Source organism: Mixophyes fleayi, chromosome 3 (genome assembly GCF_038048845.1).
Source record: "Mixophyes fleayi isolate aMixFle1 chromosome 3, aMixFle1.hap1, whole genome shotgun sequence".
NCBI classification, from domain to species: domain Eukaryota; kingdom Metazoa; phylum Chordata; class Amphibia; order Anura; family Limnodynastidae; genus Mixophyes; species Mixophyes fleayi.
The window spans coordinates 255,556,706-255,581,347 of record NC_134404.1 but is presented as its reverse complement, the minus strand read 5'-3'; the positions used below and the strand labels follow the sequence as shown (position 1 = coordinate 255,581,347).

At 40.9% G+C, this 24,642-nt stretch overlaps 1 protein-coding gene across 2 annotated transcripts in view; it reads right to left on the bottom strand.

The window, feature by feature from the left end:
* Positions 1-20,415, bottom strand: part of URB2 (URB2 ribosome biogenesis homolog) — a 72,599-nt gene extending 52,184 nt beyond the window's left edge. The window contains exons 1-3 of one of the 2 annotated variants that reach the window (XM_075203455.1): positions 20,327-20,415; positions 9,941-10,075; positions 3,828-4,004 (exon numbers count right to left, since the gene is read on the bottom strand). In XM_075203455.1, the coding sequence (XP_075059556.1) occupies positions 3,828-4,004; positions 9,941-10,066 (303 nt within the window). In that variant the 5' untranslated portion in view covers positions 10,067-10,075; positions 20,327-20,415. The remainder of the gene's footprint in view (positions 1-3,827; positions 4,005-9,940; positions 10,076-20,326) is intronic. The other variant, XM_075203456.1, reaches the window with a different exon arrangement.
* Between the last annotated feature and the right edge of the window lie 4,227 nt (positions 20,416-24,642).

Here is a 24,642-nt window from a genome sequence, read left to right as displayed (position 1 = left end):
ACAGAGGACTTGCTACCTCCGGCTCCTGAAGATCACAGGAGCTGCAGGATTGGCAAGTCCTATATACACTCTAAGAGAGGGTATAAAGCAAATACTTAAATATGTTAAATTATAGCTATAATTGCCAAAAAATAGAAAATCTTCATTTTTGTAAGCCTTCTATATACATCAGTTTAAGCAATCAATCACATGAATGCATTCCACTGAACATTAAGGGTCTAATGCACAGTTAGTTGCAAACTGGATGAGAGAGGATTTTTGTACTTCCCATAAAATCCATTTTTCTGAATCCATTTAGGGAACACTAATCAACCATAGAGTATACAGGGTGCTGTACTCGAGTAGTAGGCAGTATTTAACTAAAAAGTCGACTGTATCCTAGCTCCTACCTATCTTTTCAAGGTGCAACACCAGTTACATTGCAGTGGGAGCCAACAGACTGTGTTCTGGTAGCTACGTCAGCATGCAGTGATGACCCCAGTCTCTTTTTACTTACACCGAGACAGGCCTTGCAACGTTCAGCTCCAGCCACCGTGTCCTGAATTGGGAACAATGTAGATCTTCTGGTGGCCGTGATATGGATTAGGAGGGTTCTACTACAGATGTAAGCCCCATACTAATGGCTAACATGGCTAAGGGGACCAGTTCAATAAACCGAGCCATGTTGCACTAGGCCAGTAGGGAGCGGGGAGAAGCGATTATCTCCAGCAGCCGTCACCTCCTCTTTGGCGAGCTCTCATTACACAAGAAAGCCCAAGAGAATCCAACAGGATTGTCTCTATGCATATTTTACTTTTCTGCACTTTATGTGTGACTGTATTGCCAATTTTGTCAGTACTGTGCACAGTGCCTCAGATTATAAATTAAAGACTTGTGCTCAGTCACTGTGCTCTCTCCGTTTATTCATTTTGAGTACCAACGTTCATTTCCCTTTGTGTTTGGCCATCTTACTCTCTCCTGATATAGTACTGAGTACCGACTTATTTAACCACTGTGTCCTGTCATTGTCTCCCCTGTTACTGGTATTGAGTACTGACATTGTATTAGGCTACGTTATTCTGTCACTGTACAGTGACTACTATTTTATGTAGCCTTGTGCCTGTCACGGTATTCTACCCCATTACTGCAAAATACTACTGATGTTGGTTTCCCTTTGTATTTGATCACTGTATTAACTTCTGATATTGAGTACTGACTTATGTAGCCACGGTGTCCTGTCAGGGTACCCTATCCCATCATGGTTAACTACGAACTCCATTTGCAATTGATTTTTCAAAAATATCAATACACAATCTTTGTAATAACCCTGAACATATTTATACATGTTAATTAATTAGGTCCCCCTAAGGATTGTTTTCTTTAAAGTAAACAAACCTATTTTTTCTAGCCTCTCTTTATAATTTTAAAACCATTCCATTTATTAATTAGTTTGTCGACCACTGGACTGAACTCTGAGTTCTCCTATACCAAGGCACACGATATTATAGCCCATATTCAAGATGTGGCCTAGTTTGCAGCCACTGGCTGTGTAAACTGGTCAAATGGTACCATGTTGTTATCCCTAGCCTATCAATGACCATCAACACAAAACTAGAAATGTGTTTATATAGTATAGAAAATTCAGAAAACTGAAATAACTGTAGAGTCAAACATAGTGTGCTCATCTCCAAACAGTGGTAGCCACAGACATGGGTCTTGTTTACCAAAACAAATGTATAATAATCCCCCTGATGGGCAGGTCTTAAATATATAGACAAACCACCCCTTTCTTATGAAACCCTTTACTTCTCCCCACATTTTCATTAAATTAGCCTGGTTCCCAGTCTACAATATTTTACACATGGTTTCTATCTTAGCCCTCCTAACACTCACTAATGTAGAGCTTGCCCTAGTGTTTCAAACTCCCATTGCCCCATAGATTGTAAGCTTGCGAGCAGGGCCCTCTTAACTCTCTGCTTGTATGTATTACCCAGCATTGTTTTATGAATGTTTGTTCCCAACTGTAAAGCACTACGGAATTTACTGGCGCTATATAAACGATAATGATGACGAGCCTGTATCAGAGAGAGAAATCAACAAAGTTCTCCAAAACCCTACATACACCAACTTCTCAAAGCACCCACTGTTTCAGGTGTAGCATATGGCACAGGTAATAATTCTAGAAATTAGTCTACTACCTTTGAGCATTGATGTAAACATGTAAGATGACCGCTGTCCTTCCTACTCAAGTCACACCACAACATGCTGAACCCAAGCACCTTTGAGACAGCAAACGTTAACATGTACTATCACTGCACTCTTATGATCTGCTTTACTTGAGCGGCCAATTACTTGGCTGCTAATTAAAGTATCCTGCTGCAGTCATTTCCCTGAAGTTGAACCAACATTGCCAATTTGGCATAATTTACTGGAGTGTGTTTAATCAGTTCTAAACCTTGCTGCCACGATTCCCTCTACTCCTCCAAATAAAGTGTCTGCTTCAGGTTGACAATATATCAGTGTTATCAATAGCGCATTCAGCACCAGAATCTAGGCTTCCAAATAAGCAGCTTGCTTACATGTGGCATAGCAGAATTCATCTTCAAACCATTGCTCCAGAAGTACACACACACAGTACTGTACAAGAAGTACACCAGATGACATAACCAACAATGGAATACATACAAGCTACTATTTACTTAAGCTGTTGTGGGTACTTCCCCTAAAATATAAGCATTAAGTATTAGTTAGATAAACTTTATTAATACAGTATTATAGAGTATGGATACAGTCGTGTTACAGTAATACTAGACTATTTACAACTACAAATATATATTAACAAAAAAATCCAATAATATGACAAAAAAAAGAAATTGCAACCTATTACTTGGGGTTTTCTGACCCCATTATCTGTTCTATTTGAGGTAATTGGACATCAACCTCCCAGTACTTTATGAACACCACATGATTATACAACCAGCACCAATTCATCTAAAGACTAACTTGAAGAAATCTTTAAGCATCTCAGACATAAGAATAGGGAGAAGTCCACACTGGGACACAATTAACATAACCAATTCAAGGTGCAACCACCAGCAGTGACACATCTATGTTTCCCGCAAGAGACCATCCTTGTTTGGACACTTTTGTGGAACAGTCGGATATTTCTTTGACCACACTGGGACAATCGTTGATTTAGGATCATATTTGGGACATTCTCTCTGGACTCAAACTTATCGTTACTTGATACCCGATACTAATACACTATCTACCTGTTACCAATATTGCTTTATTCCTTAGAGGTTTCACTCATTCATCAGTGTGTTTTTCTATTGGACAGCTGGGTTGATAGATTTGACACTTAGTCTTTAAACACTTCTATCAGGGCTTTCATTGTCAATTGTTAAAGTTTATTACAAGTACAGTTGGGATAAATATTTAACTTTTTACAGAAACCTATTGGAAAGACTGTAAAAGTGGTCAAATTACACCATAGTAGGTTTACTATAGTGTAGTATGCAATGCAGGGGATGCTCAGCAGGCATACAAGTGAATCCTGCAGACATACAAGGAATATTGCACAAACTCCACTCCTTTCTTTATATTTATATGTGATCAGTAGTTCAGACAAATTATGTTACATTTCACCTTACAGTCACCTTATGTACATTACTTTTGTAACCTTCTTTGGTAGAATGGGTATTCCTCTCCTTAAATTACATTCTTACATATACAAATATTCGAGTAATCGATAGGAATGTTATTATTGAACAATGAGGCTGATGCTCACACAGAAAAAGCCACTGACTGTACCAGAAATAACACATCTTTCACTTAGCTAAAATTACCTGAGCAACAGCAAAGCGAAGCTTCAAAGATTTGCCCTCTTTCACAAGACTTTGCAACCTCTTGCTGTGTAAAATGTTGTCCAAAAATCCCCATAGCTTCTGTGCAACATCTTGTTCCAGATTCAGTTTTTTTGTATGATGTCCCACTAAAACGTGGCTGACCCAATCAAGTAAAACCTGTTAGAAAATATCAAAGATCAGAAGTTATAAGTTTAGCTTTGGATAGATTTGCAAACATTTTAACACCTGTCAAAATAGTTGCCATTGGTGAATGGTGCCATTTCTCTCCAGCATTTGATCATAAAAAAATAGTCTGACAAATACAACATATAGCAAGAGTAGCTTGACTCTGCAACTACTATGCCAAGTGTCCCAACAGTAATTTTTAAGGGGAAATTAGCATATGAAATCTACTATTCTCCATATTTTATAAAGCACCAACATATTATGCAGCGCTGTACATTGATGGGATGATAAATACATTCCATACCTTGACATTAAATACAAGGCAAAATTTTCCTGCTCAATTGATAACTTGAAACATAAGGCAGTGGAGTAACAATTATAGATGCTGGGGGAGAAAGTACTTGTGACTACTGTACGGCAGCAGGATTATCAGCCACCAATATTAAAGCAGCCATTGTACAGAAACTAACCAATGGAATGGTATAGTTTAAATTAAAAAAAAAAAAGAGTGTGGATATACGAGATATTCTGGCTGTGGAAAAGGCTTTGTGGTGGCATATGTTACAAGGGGGCTGCAGAGCTCACCAAAAGGATGAGCAGAGAAGTCAACAGCAGTAGTTTAAATCGCACAAGAAACTAATTCTAATACAAAGAAACTGGAGGCTCCCCAAAAAAAAGTTAACAAAAAAAATAGCAGGAAAAAAAAAAAAAAAAGTAATGAATTGTACTACAAGCAATTGCTCAAGGAGCTGAAAGAAGTGCAGTATTAACATTAATTATTATTTGAAGGACATGCAAATCATTTTATAACTACAAATAATTACATAAATTATCACTTTTCACCAAGAATGATTTAACTTATTGTAACAGATTGGAATGTACAGAACAGATGTCTCCTCATTATAACAGCTCCCTGCTTCCAGGAAAATATACACAACAAGCTGGGCAGATTAACATGTCAGCCAAATTTGATGTGTGATAGTCCCAGATATATTACCAATGCCTAACGAGGAATAAGCCTTCAAATTAAAAATATTGTCTTTTTGTTGAGTTTTATACATTAGGAGTTAAGTGGTTGAACATATTAATGATTTCTATGCCAGGTTAGAGAACGGACAAAGCTCCCAACGTTGTTCTACATTCCGCACAAAACTGTGTATTCTCAGGTTAATTTTGGTAGTGAGGTATCAGATAATGTGATATATTATTGCTCCTAATACAGCTGCAGAAACAGACTTGGTTATTAAGAACAGGAAAAATGATAATTCACTTGGACCTGACAGGTTCACAAATTTTTATTAAAAACGCCATTTAAAAAAAAATCCTGACCATACACTTTCAAAGCGTAGCAGCTGTGGTCTTTTCCTCTGGGCTGAGCTGTGCAGGTGTAGATCCTGAAGACTGTAGCTTAGCAGCTTGGCTCCGGGTGATAGTGTTGAGAAATGCGGTCACAATTCCATCCCCAACATCGTTGCCCAAAATCACATCAGTTGGGAGGCCATCCCTAACGGCAACATCTCTCAACTCCTGGCCATCTCCCCAGTCCAGATACACCCCCCTTGCTACAGGCACTACTTTTTCAAGTCCATCTGCCACAGTAACTTTTGCAGTGCGATCCTGCAATACTGCAGCAGGATCAATAAGATAGGGACTCACAACAGTAATTGAAGCCCCAGAGTCTCTCAGTGCTTCACCCTGCAGGTGTCCCACTTGGACCGGCTGCAGGTTTCTCCACATGTTTTTTGGGGGGTCTTTTGACCACACAGGTGACTCTCTCCGCTGAGTCACCTTCAGACACGCCACACGACATTGGGCTAGCAGGGGTGGAAACAATCTCTAATGGCTCACCTTCGCCACTTAAGCAAGTTAGCCGGGCCCCAGGACTCGGATTAGGGGCACGTGTCTGGGGTGCTGGGGCTGTGGGACAGTCCATCCTTAAATGACCGGTTTTTCCGCAGCTGTAGCACTTCCTCTCCAGCCTGTGATCTGATGGTCTCCGATTACTCCCAGGGACAGGGCGGGGCAGTGGCTGGCAAGGGGTACCCGAAGGTTTAGGTACTTGCATTTGGGGGTGAGTAGAAGAGGGCTGTCCACCTGTTTGGGGTTGGCTGTTAACCTGGCACTTCTGCCAGTGTGGCCTGACTGCCACATACTGATCCGCCAGCTGTGCGGCTGCTTCCAGGGTGTCTGGCTTCCGGTCCAGCACCCATTCTGTCACCTCCGGTGCGCACCGTCGGTGAAACTGCTCTTGGCACATCAAGTCTATTACCTCATCCACTGTCTGGGCACCTGCCCCGCGCACCCTCTTCCTGGAAGACTCCAGCAGCAGATTGACAAACTCCTCATGAGTGACGTGGAAGTCCTTTGTAAAGTCCCGGAACTTTAGACGATAGGTCTCTGGGGTAATAGTGTACCGTTTAAGGAGTGCCCTTTTCACTATATCATAGTCTGCACAGTTCTCAGTGGGCACCCCACAGTAGGCCTCCACTGCACGTCCTTGCAGTGTGGGCACCAGATGCTTAACCCATTCCTCTCTGGGTACAGCGTGTAGCCTGCAGGTCCTTTCAAATACCTACAGGTGTTCATCAAAATTCCCAACACAGACCTCAAATTTAGGGCAAGGATAAAAGTCCTGATCCACTAGGGGGTGCCTCCCCCCTAGGCTACATGGCTGGTGCTCTTCCCTCTTGGCACCATGCCTCAATGACCTGTGCCTGCTCAGCTGCAAATGCGTTGTCCCCTATGGCCGCCAACTGGATCTTTAGCCCGGCAGCCCTGCGCTCATAATAGGATAGAGGGGCTGGTTGTGCGGGTGAAGTCTGCTGGGTAGAGGTCTCTGCAGGCTGTTGAGCAGGGATCTCTGATGTCTGGGGTACCATGGTGTCGGTGCCATTCCTTCAGCGCCTCTCTCATCCCCGCCCTGTTTGGCGAATGGCTGATGTTAATGCCCTTGGCACTACACAGAGTCCCAAGATCCGCCCTGGACACGTTGGTGTAATCAGACATCCTGTGCGTTCTCCTGGCTGCAGTTATTCCTCTCCTGAATAACTCGGCTATCCTGATTGGTTCACGAAAAACAGCCTGCGGTTATCCCACCGCTTGCCACCAGAAATCTGATGGGATGGACCGCCTAGGCCACCCTGTCTGTTGTTGCTGGGAACCAGCTGAGCTTACTTTGCCACGGTTCCCTTTCGTTATTCCGAATACACCCCTCCCCCTGTCCCAGTGGGAGGGGCCTGCTGCCACCACTGAGCTTCTTTATGGCACTCAGAACTAACTTCCTTCTGGGTAACTGACGCTGCTAGCATATCTCGTTGCTAGTGTACCTGGGCTGGTATTCCTGACCTCTTACTATGGATCAGGGTTGCTATGGATGGATCCCCCCTGGCCTATCACACTGACCAGGGCTGCATGGGTAGCAGGCAGAGGGGTGGTACTGGAAAGGTTGGGTCCAAACCTCAGAACAGCCGGAGAACGGATTAGTTTTAGGGTCTGATCTGCAGGTCACAGGAATATAGCAATATTGAAGATGTTTCCAAGCAGGTCCTAGAAGCAAGATGTTTATTTGCAGAAACACTGGTTGAAGGTACCAGCGTTCAGGTCTTGAAATCAGAAAGAATACATTTCAGTGTACAAGACAGTGCTTTTATACAAATTTGGACATAACTGCTAGCAGAGGTAAGCCAGCCCCTTGGACCTAGCTGGCTCCAACCCGTCTAGAATATTCCCTCATATCTCAGGATGTAATCTAATTTTGCATCTAACAATTGAACTTCCTTATCAACTTGATTTCCATCAGATCTGAGGATGTTATCTAGTTTTGCATCTAACACAATTTAACTTCCACACCCCCCTGATTTCTTCAGACATTCCATCTCCATTGTTTAGAGTTCCTGTCTGTCTAACAGGACGTGCATTCAGGTAACGGCCCCCTGTTGTGCATTCAAGTGTTGGTCACTCACCTTGAATAGACTTAATTAGCCTTAGTGAGGACATCCTCTAGACTGCACAACAGACTTACAAATGCTTATCAGAAATCAAACATATACCTTAGACATGAATGCATTTCCTTGCACCAAGATATGCAAAAGGATTTCAAAACAAAGACTTATTGTATCATGTATACATCAGAAAGGTTAAAACAGAACAAACTAATTTTCTACCCTCATCTCAGAAATAACGAATTCCTATCTCACAATATACACAATATCAAAAATAAGTGCACGTGCAATTATGTAAATAAGCGCCCTGCGCTATTTCCTTTAAAAAAATTTATACCAAAAGTTATTTATCAGTGATCCAGTCCCAATGCTTATTATAGGCCCTCTTATTTTCAAACAAGTTACTAAAGGTTTTGCTACAGGGAGTGAATGAACATTGTATTTTTCTGGTTAACAACCGTATATTTCTAAAGTACTTCTGTGGTAACACAGTAAAAAGGAAACTTTATTCCATGTTACTGGAGCTTGCCTTTGGGTTGAAGTCAGCAGTCTACAGAAAGGTGACCTTTGCAAATATTTTCAATATCAATAGCCTTAGATTCCTGTCAATGTTATGCGTGATAATACTTACACAATAAAATAATCCAGGATGTGGCCTGGTATCAACCAGTTGATTATTTGTGTATAATCTGCACAGGAGAATAGCATTCAACCATGTTGTATATATGCATTCCCTTCATAAGACACAGTTTAGGATATATAAAAAAAAAAAAAAAAAAAAAGAAGTGAATCATTCAGACCAAAATAAAGGATCTTATCCATCTGTCTTGTCCCCAGAATTCGCCATAAAAGGGTACAATGGGCTGCTTGAGAATTCTTTTCGGATTATTCAATGCAGGATGGTGTTTATTGCCGGTGCCTGCACAGTGCTTTGTGGTTGGCAACGCAGTTTATCACAAGTGCCAGTAAGCCTTATGCCAGTCTTTCTGCCTCGTTTTAGACAAATGGCAGATTACTTTTCCCTCTGCTCCTTTACACACTCATTAGAAAAAGGAATTCACGAGACACACACAAGGAAGGGGACACGTTCAAGACACAAAGTCAAGAAAAACTAAAAAAAGCAAGGAAATAGGGCAAAGGTAAGCAAGGGAAACCAAGAACAAAACACAAAGAGCTTGGAAAGATAGAGGAAATACCAGTAAGTGGGAAAGGCAGAAACTAAGAGAAAAACTATGAAAAGCAGTAATTAAAGGAGGAAAAATGAAATGGTAACTGCACAAAGTGATTATAGTAATAAGAATAATAAGAGTAAAATATATTACACACAGTAGACAATACTACAGCTCAGTACAAAAAAATGAAACAAGACAGGCACACAAGACAAAATTGGTGGAAAGCTAAGTTGACCGATTATATTGTGTATCATACATGTTGTACTGTATTATGTAAGGTTTACTTATTGTTAAGGTATGGACAATATTATATATATATAAAATATATTTATATATACATATATAGGCATTTATAATAGGCTATTTATAGCATGCACTTTAGTGTGGTTTTCTGTGACTAAGTGGTTAAGGATTTGACTGGGCGTTATTTAAACATCACAAGAAAAAGTGTAAATAGTGCGATTATGTAACAAGGTATCTTTGGAAGCGTATAAAATTAACAAGTGTATAATAAAATCTATAATATGTTCCTACATCTGGAGATTTTGCATGCTGTTAGTCATTAATTATTAGGTCAATGCCATCATTTTATAATAAAAAAAAAAAAAACACACTTTGGGAAGAAGTGAAATTATTATGAGAGATAGACAAACAATGGCACTCTAGACATTGTAAGTTCTGCATGAACGGAAAGGAAGACTCAGAGCAAATTAGTAGATCATTCAATATTAGGATGTTAAGGTTTCCATTAGACATACAGTATATAGCGGAAATTATAAAAGATAATGGCTAGTGTGCCACTAAGAGCGATTACCTGTTCCTTGTTTGGAATGAAACACTGATGATTAATCCATGCAAAGTGAGCTAGTTTGATCTTATCTTCCCACGGGACTTTGGAGTTTTTCAGTTTCAGGTGGATTCCAGAGTAAATTGCAGCCATTGTTCCGGTCTATGAAAGTTGAAATAACATTTTCAATTTTGTTAACAAATACAGAAAAAGACATTCCTGGAGATGGGTTTTTAAATGTGCACTATACTGTTGACAGCTTATATAGCAGATGTTATAAAGTTGGCAGGGCATGTGCAATACACCCAGCCCCACTGAGAACAACAATACCAGTTTAACCTACTTAGCACAAAAAAAATTGTTACAATAGTCAATTCAAACAAAAAAAAGACACGGATCCAGGCAAGAAACAAACACATTAATATATATTATATACATACACTGATCAGCCACAACATTAAAACCACCTGCCTAATATTGTGTACATCCCCCTTGTATCGCCAAAACAACTCTGACCCATTAGACTGCACAAAACATCGGAGGGTGTCCGGTGGTATCCGGCAATAAGACGTTAGAAGCAGTTTCTTTAAGTCCTCTGAGTTGCAAGGTGGGGCCTCCATGGCTCGGACTTGTTTTTCCAGCACATCCCACAGATGCTCGACCAGATTGATATCTGGGAAACTTGGAGGCCAAATCAACACCTTGAACTCTTTCATGTTCCTCAAACCATTCCTGAACAATTGTTGCAGTGAGCCAGGACACATTATCCTGCTGAAAGAGGCCACTGCCATCAGGGTATACATTTGCCATAAAGAGGTGTACTTGGTCTGCACCAATGCTTAGGTAGGTGGTATATATCAAAGTAACATCCACATGAATGCCAGGATCCAAGGTATCTCCGCAGAACATTGCTTAGAGCAAGGGTCGGCAACCCCTTGCACGCGTGCCAGACATGGCATGCCGGCCACTTTAGTCCGGGACACTGAGCTCCGCTGTCATTTAGCTAAAGCTGCCGAAGACGGCCGAAACGGAGCTGCTGCGCATGCGCCGCAGCTCTGTTGCAGTCATCTTCGGCTGCTTTAGTGAAGCAGCTCCCGTCGAACGAAGTATGCCGAGTGCAGGTAAGTATGAGGGAGAAGAGGAACCGGGGCCACAGCTATGAGGGAGAAGAGGAACCGGGGCCACAGCTATGAGGGAGAAGAGGAACCGGGGCCACAGCTATGAGGGAGAAGAGGAACCGGGGCCACAGCTATGAGGGAGAAGAGGAACCGGGGCCACAGCTATGAGGGAGAAGAGGAACCGGGGCCACAGCTATGAGGGAGAAGAGGAACCGGGGCCACAGCTATGAGGGAGAAGAGGAACCGGGGCCACAGTTATGAGGGAGAAGAGGAACCGGGGCCACAGCTATGAGGGAGAAGAGGAACCGGGGCCACAGCTATGAGGGAGAAGAGGAACCGGGGCCACAGCTATGAGGGAGAGGAGGAACCGGGGCCACAGCTATGAGGGAGAAGAGGAACCGGGGCCACAGCTATGAGGGAGAAGAGGAACCGGGGCCACAGCTATGAGGGAGAAGAGGAACCGGGGCCACAGCTATGAGGGAGAAGAGGAACCGGGGCCACAGCTATGAGGGAGAAGAGGAACCGGGGCCACAGCTATGAGGGAGAAGAGGAACCGGGGCCACAGCTATGAGGGAGAAGAGGAACCGGGGCCACAGCTATGAGGGAGAAGAGGAACCGGGGCCACAGCTATGAGGGAGAAGAGGAACCGGGGGCACAGCTATGAGGGAGAAGAGGAACCGGGGGCACAGCTATGAGGGAGAAGAGGAACCGGGGGCACAGCTATGAGGGAGAAGAGGAACCAGGGGCACAGCTATGAGGGAGAAGAGGAACCGGGGGCACAGCTATGAGGGAGAAGAGGAACCGGGGGCACAGCAATGAGGGAGAAAAGGAACCGGGGGCACAGCTATGAGAGAGAAGAGGAACTGGTGGCAAAGCTATGAGGGATTATATGAATTGGGGACACATTTGTGTGGCATAAAACTGAGGGGGGCACAGATTTGAGGTATAATATGATCTGGGGCAAAACGATGTGGCATAATATTAACTGGGGGCATTATTGTGTGGCATAGCATAAACGTTTATTTGTTGGTCCCATTACTATATATATATATACACACACACACACACACACACACCTGGGCTTGGAAGGATTTTTGCCGGCGAACTGACAGAAAAAGGTTGCTGACCCCTGGCCACACTGCCTCCCCTAGCTTGCCTTCTTCCCATAGTGCATCCTGGTGCCATCTCTTCCCCAGGTAAGAAACGCACATACATCCAATCAGTCACATGATTTAAAAGAAAGCATGAATCATCAGATCAGACAACATTCTTCCATTGCTCTATGGTCCAGTTCTGGCACACACGTGCCCAATGAAGGTGCTTCCAGCACTGGACATGGGTCAGTTCTGACTGGTCTGCAGCTACACAGCAAGCTGCGAAAAACTGTGTTCCGACACCCTTTCTATCATAGTCAGCATTAAATGTTCCAGCAATTTGTGCTACAGTAGCTCTTCTGTGGTAGACAGGCTGGACTTTGATACCCATGTGCTTTAATGAAACTTGGGTACCTATGACCATGTCGCCGGTTCACCAGTTATCCTTCCTTTGATCACTTTTGGTATGTACTAACCACTGTATACTAGGAACGCTCCCAAGACCTCCCGTTTTGTGGATACTTTGACAAGGGCCAAATTGTGATGGCTAGATGTCTGGGTTAAAGTCGCTCAGATCCTTTAAGCTTGTCCTTTTTTCCTGCTTCCAACATATCAACTTCAAGAATTGACTTCACTTGCTGCTTAATATATCCCACCCTTTGACAGGTCCCATTGTAAAGATATAATGTTATTCACTTCACTTGTTAGTGGTCAAAGTGGGGGTGTATAAGGCAGTAGGAAGGCATGTCGTACCACCTTATATACCCCCACTTTGACCACTAAGATGTGAGTTTGTATATATATTACAAGGTTCTACAAATGAGAATCCCTTTGAGTGGGTAATTATTACGTGATGTTTGCAACTTCTTTCTCTTTGTGGGACTTCGTATTGTTCCTGAAATTGAGACTGTTCTATCTTAAAATTAAATTTAACAGATTTCTTCTCAGTAAGCAGATTGAATATTTGTTTGGAATTTTAGTGCAGCTTCTCACTCAACCTTCTGACATTTGGTCTCGCCCTTTCAATATTTCTCCTTTTCCTGTGCAGAGAGAAGCTGCACTAATTAGCAGGCACGACACTCATCTCTATCAGGATCTGATCAGTGAGAACATGGAAGCAATGGAGATATTTTCTTTCCTAGTACTAATATACATTAATGTGGGACATCTACACTGACCATTTACCATTTTTTTCATTGGACTGATCTACTTACTTTTGCATATCATTAAGGAAGAATCATGTATCTATCAGCATTTACATCAGATAAGTCTCATATGTATTTCACTTTGATACACTGACCGATTACAAAATGAAGGACAGCACAAGCTGTGTGTGTGTGGGGGGGGGTGGACGACAAGATGAAGGACATGCTGTGAGTGAAAAGACAAAGAAATATTTTAAAGATGGAGGTCAGGCCTTTTGTGTGTGAGAAGACAAAGAAAGAATTGATAAAGTTAGCTATGTTATAGGATATGCAGTGTCTGGCATATTTTACTGCACATTATAGCATGGTTAATGTACAATACAATAAAGATTATTGCAGTCTTAGGCAGTATAGATAACAGAGACTAGCCATGCATATAGATTACAGGACAGTACAAACAGTATATAGATTGCAGGGTATAGATGTAGGCTAGTATAACCACAGTATATATTGCTGCGTTAGATGTAGGCTGGTATATGTAGAATGTGTAGTACAGTATTAGATATGAGAGCATATACTATAGATTGTAGGAGGCAAGCAGTATATAGATTGTAGTATAGTATAAACACTATATAGGAGAGTGTAAGCAGTATGAATATTGTAGAGTATAGACATAGTATAAAATATATATTTTACACTAGCCATTCTCCTACAGCTAGCGCGTAGCTGGCAATCGCAGTCAGCAAATGTCTGGTGGCAAGGGGACACCGGTAAGAGTGGTCAGCGACAGTGAGAAGGAAGCTAAGACAAACTGTGCAGGAAGGACACCCCTTTACCCCACCCCCCCTCCCTACAGACTGTGTGGCAAAGTAAGCCCATCCGGTCACACAGAGGCAGACCTAAAAGTCAGATGGTAGAAGGTAAGTGTGGGTGGAGGGTGGAGGGCTCTTACTGTAGTAGAGGTGGAAGCAGAGCATTTAATGGTGAAGGTGGATGATAATTTAACAGTACGCGGGAGAAAAAAAACATTTTGTGAAGAGATCATTAGATTGAAAATTAAAGTTAATGCTATAAATAGTAATCGGTGTTCTACCCAGCACCTATTTCTTGAGTGCTCCATCCGGCTGTTTTTACAAGACACCCAGCTCTTAGAGCTCAACAGATTCCTTCTATTAAAGAATAAACCTTTGTATCCCCTATCATAACAGACACTATGTGAGCACTACAGCCAGTTGTGTGTGTTAGTCCACTGACCACCACTGTGACCAGTCCTGGCAGGTGTGGGCAATACCTCCAACATTTTTCATTATTATTGCAACTGCTCCACCCAGTTGCTTCTTAATGCCACCCGGCTGCCAAATTTTCTGGAAAGAACACTGGTAATGTAGGAGCAACAACAGCTCAAAATCAGATTATTTTACCCATTTTTCACAATTTTTAATTACCGTATTTGCCGGCGTATAAGACGACTGGGCGTATAAGACGACCCCCAACATTTCCACTCAAAATTATAGAGTTTGTTATATACTCGCCGTATAAGACTACCCCCTCTTCCGCACACCTTCCACACACACACACTGTATTAAATCACTGGCCCCCCCACACACGCTGTATTAAATCACTGGCCCCCACACACGCTGTATTAAATCACTGGCCCCCACACACGCTGTATTAAATCACTGGCCCCCACACACGCTGCATTAAATCACTGGCCCCCACACACGCTGCATTAAATCACTGGCCCCCACACACGCTGCATTAAATCACTGGCCCCCACACACGCTGCATTAAATCACTGGCCCCCACACACGCTGCATGAAGTCACTGGCCCCCACACACGCTGCATGAAGTCACTGGCCCCCCCCACACACGCTGCATGAAGTCACTGGCCCCCCCCACACACGCTGCATGAAGTCACTGGCCCCCACACACACTGCATGAAGTCACTGGCTTCCACACACACTGCATGAAGTCACTGGCTTCCACACACACTGCATTAAGTCACTGGCTTCCACACACACTGCATTAAGTCACTGGTCCCCACACACACACACACTCATATATGCTGATCACACACACTCACATATGCTGATCACACACACTCACATATGCTGATCACACACACTCACATATGCTGATCACACACACTCATATATGCTGATCACACACACTCACATATGCTGATCACACACACTCACATATGCTGATCACACACACTCACATATGCTGATCACACACACTCACATATGCTGATCACACACACTCACATATGCTGATCACACACACTCATATATGCTGATCACACACACTCATATGCTGATCACACACACTCATATGCTGATCACACACACTCATATATGCTGATCACACACTCTGCATTGACATGACATAACATAAAACAAACATAACATAACACATACTAATAACACTTACCTTCTTCTGCTGTCACTCTCCTCTGTCCCCCTCCTGTCACTCTCATCTGTCCCTCTCTCACTTTGCCCCCTCTGCCACGCCCCAGCCATAAAAAAAAAAAAAAAACAGAAACACTTACCAATCCGCGCGGCGCCGGGACCCAGCATCCTCCTCTCTCACGCAGCCTGTCACTGATATGACAGGCTGCGTGAGAGAGGAGGATGCTGGGTCCCGGCGCCGTGCGGATTGGTAAGTGTTTCTGTTTGGTTTTTTTTACGGCTGGCCCGCGGCACCCCTGAGACCCCTGAGTTTGGCACCCGGCGTATAAGACGAACTCCCCCACTTGGAGGCATGTTTTTCAGGTCAAAAAAGTCGTCTTATACGCCGGCAAATACGGTAAATCCAGATCAAAACAAAAAGAACTTTTATAGCCGAAACACAGGGGTCCTCAAACATCTCTAATTATATACAGTATTCTCCCGAGAAAATGTTGCCAGTCTGGTGGGAACCTTTGCAATAAATAAATGTTGAAAACCTGACCCAATATTGATTTAACCTTGAGATTAACATTTTATATATCAATTCTTCTCTTTTTCTTAGAGGCCCAGTATGCAGCTTTTTCATAATCCAAGTCAGTAAGATCTGGTCCCTCTAGTAAAATCAGCATCATCAGCTATATATATAGTGCAAATAATTCCGCAGCGCTGTACAGAGAACTCAAATCGGTCCCTGTGCCATTGGAGCTTAGTCTAAATTCCCTAACATACACAGAGCGAGAGAGACTAAGGTCAATTTGATAGCAGCCATTTAACCTACCAATATATTTTTGAAGTGTGTGGGAGGAAACCCACACAAACACAGGGAGAACATACAAACTCCACACAGCTAAGGCCATGGTCAGGAATCAAACGCATGACCCCAATGCTGTGAGGCAGTAGTGTTAACCACTAAGCCACAGATTATTTAGTGTGTTCGGCTGCATGCGATTCCTTATACAGGTTTAAATTCAAAATCCTCTTGCGCTTGTAGGTATAGTTAGTCCAATAGCAACTAGTTTTGTTAAATTTGGAAGAGATTCTTTGGGACATATTCAATTAGCTTCTGGGCCTGCGGCATTGCGCGGCCATGCATATAAAGTGCAATTACGGCACCGTCACAGAGCAGAGATCTGTAGTGTAGCGGTATCGGGAAGGAGGCGGGCGTGTGTAGCCGCAATCCCAGAAACAAATTAAATATGCCCCTTTGAGCTCAGTTGTTGTGGAGAATATATGCATTATTTGTTTTGAATCTAGACTTCCGTAGGACTCTAGCTCAAACAATTTTGATGCAACTGCCGATTTTAGTTTACTATTTTCATAGTTTCAGTTTACAGGACTTCCCTTTTTAGAATAATGCTCAAAAAGACTCTCACAAGCCTCATTTTGGTCATGGCATTCTGTATTGAAAACTCTTGAAAAACAGGATATGATTGGCATATCCGGAAATCTTGCTTCTAGGTGGTTAATAATTGTATGGATTTACAATAGATATTCGTCTTAAAAGCAGTAGCATCGGAACAATTTATTTTAAGGTGTGACTATTCACCAGCAAGATGTAGATGTAGATTTGTGTGTTTCAATTCCATAAACAGCGTTTCTCAAACTCAATTATCGGGGATCACTAACAGTGCAGGTTTTCCGGGTCCCCAGTGATATAATTATACCACATGTGGATATGTTACAATATGTCAGTAATGACTACACCTGTGCTCCAGCAAGGAGATTTGAAAAACCTGCAATGTTAGGGGGTTCCTGAGGACTGAGTTTGGGAAACACAGTCATAATGCAGTTTTGTAGATTCTAAGATAGGGTCTATTTCTGTCACATTGACAACTTGCCTTCATCAAACTTTAGACAAATGAGGCAGCACATCCGAAAGCATCCTAAGTGAAGCTGTGAAATTGTTTGTTCTCATATATTACCTCTCTGTCTGTATGTATTACCCAGTATTGTCTTATTAATGCTTGTTCCCAATTGTAAAGCGCTACGGAATTTGCTGGCGCTATATAAATAAATGTTGATGATTACGATATTTGCTTAAACCTTCAGCTGTGATGTAATTTCGTTCATTTGGCACTCTTTAAAGTGTAGCAATGACACTCACCAAGGATTCTCAAAACCTGTATTGCAAAGTCAACAGACAGCCACCTAGAGTTATATTTACTAAACTGAGGGGTTTGAAAAAGTGGGGATGTTGGCTATAGCAACCAATCATATTCTAGCTGTCATTTTATAGAATGTACTAAATAAATGATAACTAGAATATGATTGGTTACTATAGGCAACATCTCCACTTTTTCAAACCCAGAGTTTAATAAATATAACCCCTAGTGTCACGAGTCATTTTAAGTTTAATCTGAGGACTTTTAAGTATATTCTGGATTTCAGTTAAACCAGCCATTCTAACTGGGTACATTTGAAAAAAGAACAGTTGCCTTAAGATATTGTTAAATTGCACTAAATGAGGCAACTGCTCAGGCACCAGCAAGAACCAGGCGGTGGTTTACACAATGACCGTTAATCTGTCTGTTTCATCTTTTAATAGTTTCACTACTCCTTTGTGCTTCCCAATCATGACAGTTACTCCATCGGAGCCTAGACCCACAAAGTTATATTTTGTGAAGCGCGCCTCACTGATTTTGGATGTAGAAACATTTGCGTGACTTGCATTCGCATCACAGTGCGGGCGGAGAGCCTGACAAATCGTGGGAAGAACAGTGTGTGTGTGTATAAAATAAATATATATATATTACTAGAAAAAAGCACAGGCAGGGCGCCTCATAGTGTAATACCAGGACAACAAAGGACAAAATGTGTATATATATGCGTACCGTCAGGTAAAGATGTATGATCTAGACTCGAGTGGATCCTCTTTGAGAGCTGTAACACTGGATCTCAACTCGGGAACAATCCAGGAATGTGGAAAAAGGCAAACATAGCATAATATTGTAATGCAAAAGATAATGCACCACGTGAAACACCACAGGGTATTCAAAGGGTGTAGAGTTCAAAATTCACCAGGGTATATATATAAAAAGACGTAGCCCAGAAAAACACACACCACTTTATGTGTAAGCAATAATTCATATGCGTACCAGAAATATGAGCATAATAGCCAGAAGATGTTTTCTTTATAGGCAGCTGTATCTCGTGCATGGACACCCTTCCAACGGCGGTATAATAAATGGAAGAGGATACAATGTAAAGAGCAATACAAATTTAATAAACAAAGTAACACCGAACTCACATATAGTTCACCAGGTACAGCTGATCAACAGTGAGGCTCGTAGCGTTTCGTCTTGATGATCACAAGACTTCCTCAGGAGCACAGATATATATATATATATATATATATATATATATATATATACATATATACATATATACACACGTACGTATAAGTGTGTAGAGTGTGAATTCATTCAAGCTTTGTGGCAGGATACCAAAATGAACAGCTTGCACCATTCTGGGGTTTTTTCCCTTTTCTTCTTTCCAGTGAATTGCCAATTGGATTAAAAAAAAGAAAATTTAAATTGGCTTTCCCTTTTGGATTACAAATTTAAGACATTTCCATTTGATTATTGAGAGAGATGGTATCAAGAGGGTTTTTTTAGTTAAATTTTTTATAAAAATGTTTTTTTTGTTTTGTTTTACTTTTATATTCAATATTTGTATAATGGGCATTTATGAACCCCTTAATATTACACTAGGGGTCCAGATGCCACTTCAGGGTGTCAGAAAAATGGTACATTACCCAGATATCAACTACCGAGGAAGGAACTGAAAGGAATTGAAGAAGCCTAGTACCACATTAATCTGAAAAAATTTGCAAACACATGTGCAGAAGGATAGTTCTACTGTTAACACTTGGGGTTCTCACACAAATGCAACGCCAGTGGGTAACTAGCTTTAGACTCCAAGAAAAATATATTTCAGATTGTTTACAACCCAATTCATGGGATTTGTGGAGCCTGGTTTCCAAAGGTTACCTCCCAACAGTCCCAATTTCAGCAGGACAGTCCCAAATTTAGGACTCTGTCCCACAAGGGGATATGTTTGTGCACAGGTGGAAACGCTGGGGGAAGGGGGATTTCTACAAGTCAACCTAGTGATTTACAGCAGTAGGCAGCCGTCTGGGGGCACAGCCATGCACCCAGCATGAGGAGGTATCACCCCCTATCCCACTTCCAGGGACTGAAACGTTGGGAAGTACGAGTAAGCAAAGCTTTATAAAAAGGTGCTAGCACAATATTTAGACAGTTTTGAAGAACCACAGTATCACAGCATGTTAATTCATGTTGTCTGTGCTTCAGCAACATCAGCATCCAAAATTACAATACATGGAGGTATGTTATACTATAAATAGAAGTAGGGAAAACAACTGGTAAATCAAATTCTCAATATACGCTTACCTTAAAAATAAATCATAATGCTTTTGCTTGTTTCACCATACTAATTATATCTTCCTTTAATTAAAAACACAAATAGATCTGTGTCCCCTACATAACAATTGCTTAGTAAACTTAGTAAACAGCTGTACTTATCAATAAAAAAAAACCAAGTATACTAATCACGTAAACATACAGGGAATAAAAAATCTACTCACAGAAATAATAAAGTGAACGCTCACATAAAGGAAATAGGTCACTGTCCAGATAACACGTGTAAACCAGGAAGTAAGCGCACTGGTAGATGTTAGAATGGAGCACGTTGTAGGAAGCGTGATGTCACGGTCATGTGATCGGGGTGCATAGGAAAGGGCGGAGTCCAGTAGGAGTAGATAACGTTTCAAAGGAAGCGCATACATAAGATTTGATTCATATTGCGGCAATATTTACATAATAGATGCTGTGAGATCTCGTAAACTAAGATAGTAGTGGTCAGATAATTGCTGGCTAATTCGTGTTGGGTGGGTGTTTAAAGATGTACTGCGTAGGCTCTGCTGGGTTACTGCTGTACGGGCAGGGAGAGGGTTGCGACTAAATCCCCTTCAGCGTAGGTACCCGGTACTTACACTGCATGGGAAATAGCACACTCAGTGTGAGCCAGCTAAATCCCCTTCACCGAAGGTACCTTTTGGCCCCCTGCTGGCCGGGTCATGAACTCGAAGGGGATTTAGCCAGCTCACAGTGAAGTGTCTAAATCCCCTTCAGTGTAGGTACCTGGTACAATGACTGTATGGGAAATAGGATTTAGCCAGCTCTTAGCCACACTTATACTGTCTTATATTACTGAGGTTGTTTTTGGTGATGGTATCAGTACTAAATAACAAGAAAATGGATAGTATAATATGTGCATTTTGTCTTGAATTTGTTTCCAGGTCACCTAAAAAAATAATATTTATTTAGCCATTTATTTTTTAAAGATAAAATGTACTTATTGGGCCAACCTTTTAAGAGTTAATTTCTCTTGTGGTTACTCATAAATGATCCATATTGATCTGTAGATATCTAAAAACAAGATCATTTTAGAGTGAGAAATAGAGAAACTGAAGATACTGGGTCATAAATTGGAAGCAGCAGCAAGAAATGCAAACTGAAAATTCAACTCAAAGTAAAGGATAATGTGTAGATATCAGCCCATGAGAAAAGTTATTTGCAATTATTATTTTATGCTAGAACCTTAATGCACAGTAGCATGCATTAGATATATATGAAGAGGCCCCTCTCCCTCTCTATTCACAGAACTTGTTTTCATCAGCAGAAAATTATAGTTGCCAGTTCATTTCTATGGTGTTACTTAGTATTCTCTGGGGCAGGGCCATCTTTCCCATTGGGCACCATGGGCAGGTGCCCGGGGGCCCCATGGGCAAGGGGGCCCCATAGGCAAGTCTCTTAATAAAAATAAATAATCCTGCAAAAAAAAATCCTGCAAAAGAAAAACTTCAAGGGTCACTGAGCGAGTACATTTAAAAAAAACAGTGCATCGAGGACCCTATATTTTATATATATATATATATTATATATATATATATATATATATATATATATATATATATTATATATAGGGCCCCCGATGCACTGCTTTTCCCGGGGGCCCGTAATGTTGTTAAGATGGCCCTGCTCTGGGGAATATTCAATTCAGTACTAGGAGTAGAATGACCGCACTAAGTGGGTTAATAGATAAACAATATTAAACCCCCAATCTTACTTATGATGTATTCCAGTGTAACTTTCCTATCATAGCTGGAGGGTGCTCCCTTATACTTATAATTAATGTGTAGAACCAGAGGAAAAGAAAGTATGTCAAGAGGCACTCCGGGGTATTAAAATTAAAATAACGTTTTATTAGTATGCATTAAAAAATAATGATATATCTAACAACTAGCGAAATATATTAAAAACATGTGCTGTGTGAAAATAAAAATGCAGATCTAGCTGCAAATCGCTGTGTTATCACGCTATTAAAGTATAGTAAATACAGAAATTATATATTATATATTGTAGTATTGAATTATACTGCTGATTGGGTACAGTTGTTGTATAATTATTGGTCAATAATATCAGATATAATAGTATTTAATAACATATATGTTTTTATTATGATGAAACAAGGTGATAAATTATAATATCTATAAATTCGTTAAGATAAGCAACCTTGTTCACTTAAATATAGAGACAATAATTGGCTATCTAAAGCTGATATCAATTAGTGTATAAAATGACTCTGTTTGTGATTCAAGCTCATTACACTGTCATAGTATATCAAGATACAGGTATAATTTTCTTATAGTTGTTTAAATATAGACCCTATGTTCTGATATTGTGTACTGGTTTATTTAATTGATGGCTAAATACGTTTGACACTTTGGAGTTGCTACAATACAGATGGCGTGATTGGCACATAAATATGAATGCTCTGCTGATGTGACACTTTCAACCTACTAACAGTTTAGCTAGATATCAGCGTACTCATATTAAGTTAGATAAAGCTCAGGCTTGGCAAATATATATCATACCTTGGGGGTCAATCACGCTAGTCAATGGGGATAAAATGATAAGAGATAGATCTCCTCAACCCCAGGACAATACACAGCTTAGCTAACGGCATTCATATTTATGTGCCAATCACGCCATCTGTATTGTAGCAACTCCAAAGTGTCAAACGTATTAAGCCATTAACTAAATAAACCAGTACACAATATCAGAACATAGGGTCTATATTTAAACAACTATAAGAAAATTATACCTGTATCTTGATATACTATGACAATGTAATGAGCTTGAATCACAAACAGAGTCATTTTATACACTAATTGATATCAGCTTTAGATAGCCAATTATTGTCTCTATATTTAAGTGAACAAGGTTGCTTATCTTAACGAATTTATAGATATTATAATTTATCACCTTGTTTCATCATAATAAAAACATATATGTTATTAAATACTATTATATCTGATATTATTGACCAATAATTATACAACAACTGTACCCAATCAGCAGTATAATTCAATACTACAATATATAATATAGAATTTCTGTATTTACTATACTTTAATAGCGTGATAACACAGCGATTTGCAGCTAGATCTGCATTTTTATTTTCACACAGCACATGTTTTTAATATAGTTCGCTAGTTGTTAGATATATCATTATTTTTTAATAAATATATTCAATTCAGTCTGGAGCATGTAGATTTGCTTACAGAAATTGACTATTATACTTGTATGCTTTGTAGTGGATAATTTAGGTTATGTTTTAATCATACTTGCCCACTCTCCCGTATTGTCCGGGAGACTCCCTAATTCTGCATAGATCTCCCGCAGTACCTGGTTGGTTTTCCCGCATCCTGCCACTTCCCAGTGAAGTGGTCAGGATGGGGTCCTCCATGACGTGAGTCACAGCAAGCTGCGTAATGTAGGCTTTGCCACCTGGGTCATATTAACACGGATGCATAAATGTATAGTTAAGAGCAGTACTTAAATTACACGATCCCCTGCCCCCCCCCCCCTCCCCCCAAGAAATGTTCAGATTTTAGTGTTAACATTTTTAGTTAAATAAGTACTTGGATATACCCATGGTGTATATTTTACTCAAGGGGTACTTATGTGGCATTATTTAGCACAATGGGTCTGGTGACTCCCCAGTCATTGGCTCCAGTCCATGTACTAGGATATCTCTTCCCTATCCTAATCCTACTGGAACCATACTCAAGAAGGGCACTGGGAGTAGGTATGGCAATTATAACAAGAGCGCAGAATGTTGATCAATGCAAGTAAGGCAGACAAGAGGAGGAATCATTCTGAGGATGCCCTATCACAGTAAAATCTTATATATATGTATATATATATATATATATATATATATATATATATATAAATCATTGGTCTGCTTGTCTGTCCAGTTATGCATTCAGACACCCCTGCACCGATTGGGATGAAACCAACGCGAGATGGTCCAGTTGAATCCTGTCCAGGTTTTAGTGAGATTAGGGTCCCAGTAGAACCTCCCGTTGGTGTACGCTGGGCAGAACTTTGACCTGGCGAGCCTGTCCTGGTCCTTCCACTAGATGGATTTCAATGGCATTTAATCTAAAAACAAAAATGTCACTGGGCAGCCACCTAATGGGTGTGTTGGAAGACCTGCTAAGCTTCTAATTATTTTGAAAAGGTTGACAGTTACATCCAACTCATTGATAACTTAATAGCTTGAAGATTTAAACCCAGGCAACGGCAGGTACTTCAGCTAGTAATTAATAAAACAGGATCTTTAGTCTTAAGATTATTTGCAGAATTGCCTTTCTTTCAATGCCACAGCTTTTGTCTCTCAGCACTTATTGTGGCGGGTACAGCGTGCACTGAAAATTAGAGTGCACTACATTTGTGCACGTCAAATTTAGATTCAGACACATACCTAACTTAAAATTACCTGGACTGAATAAAGATGTAGTTAGTGGCACACTATACAATTAAACACCTG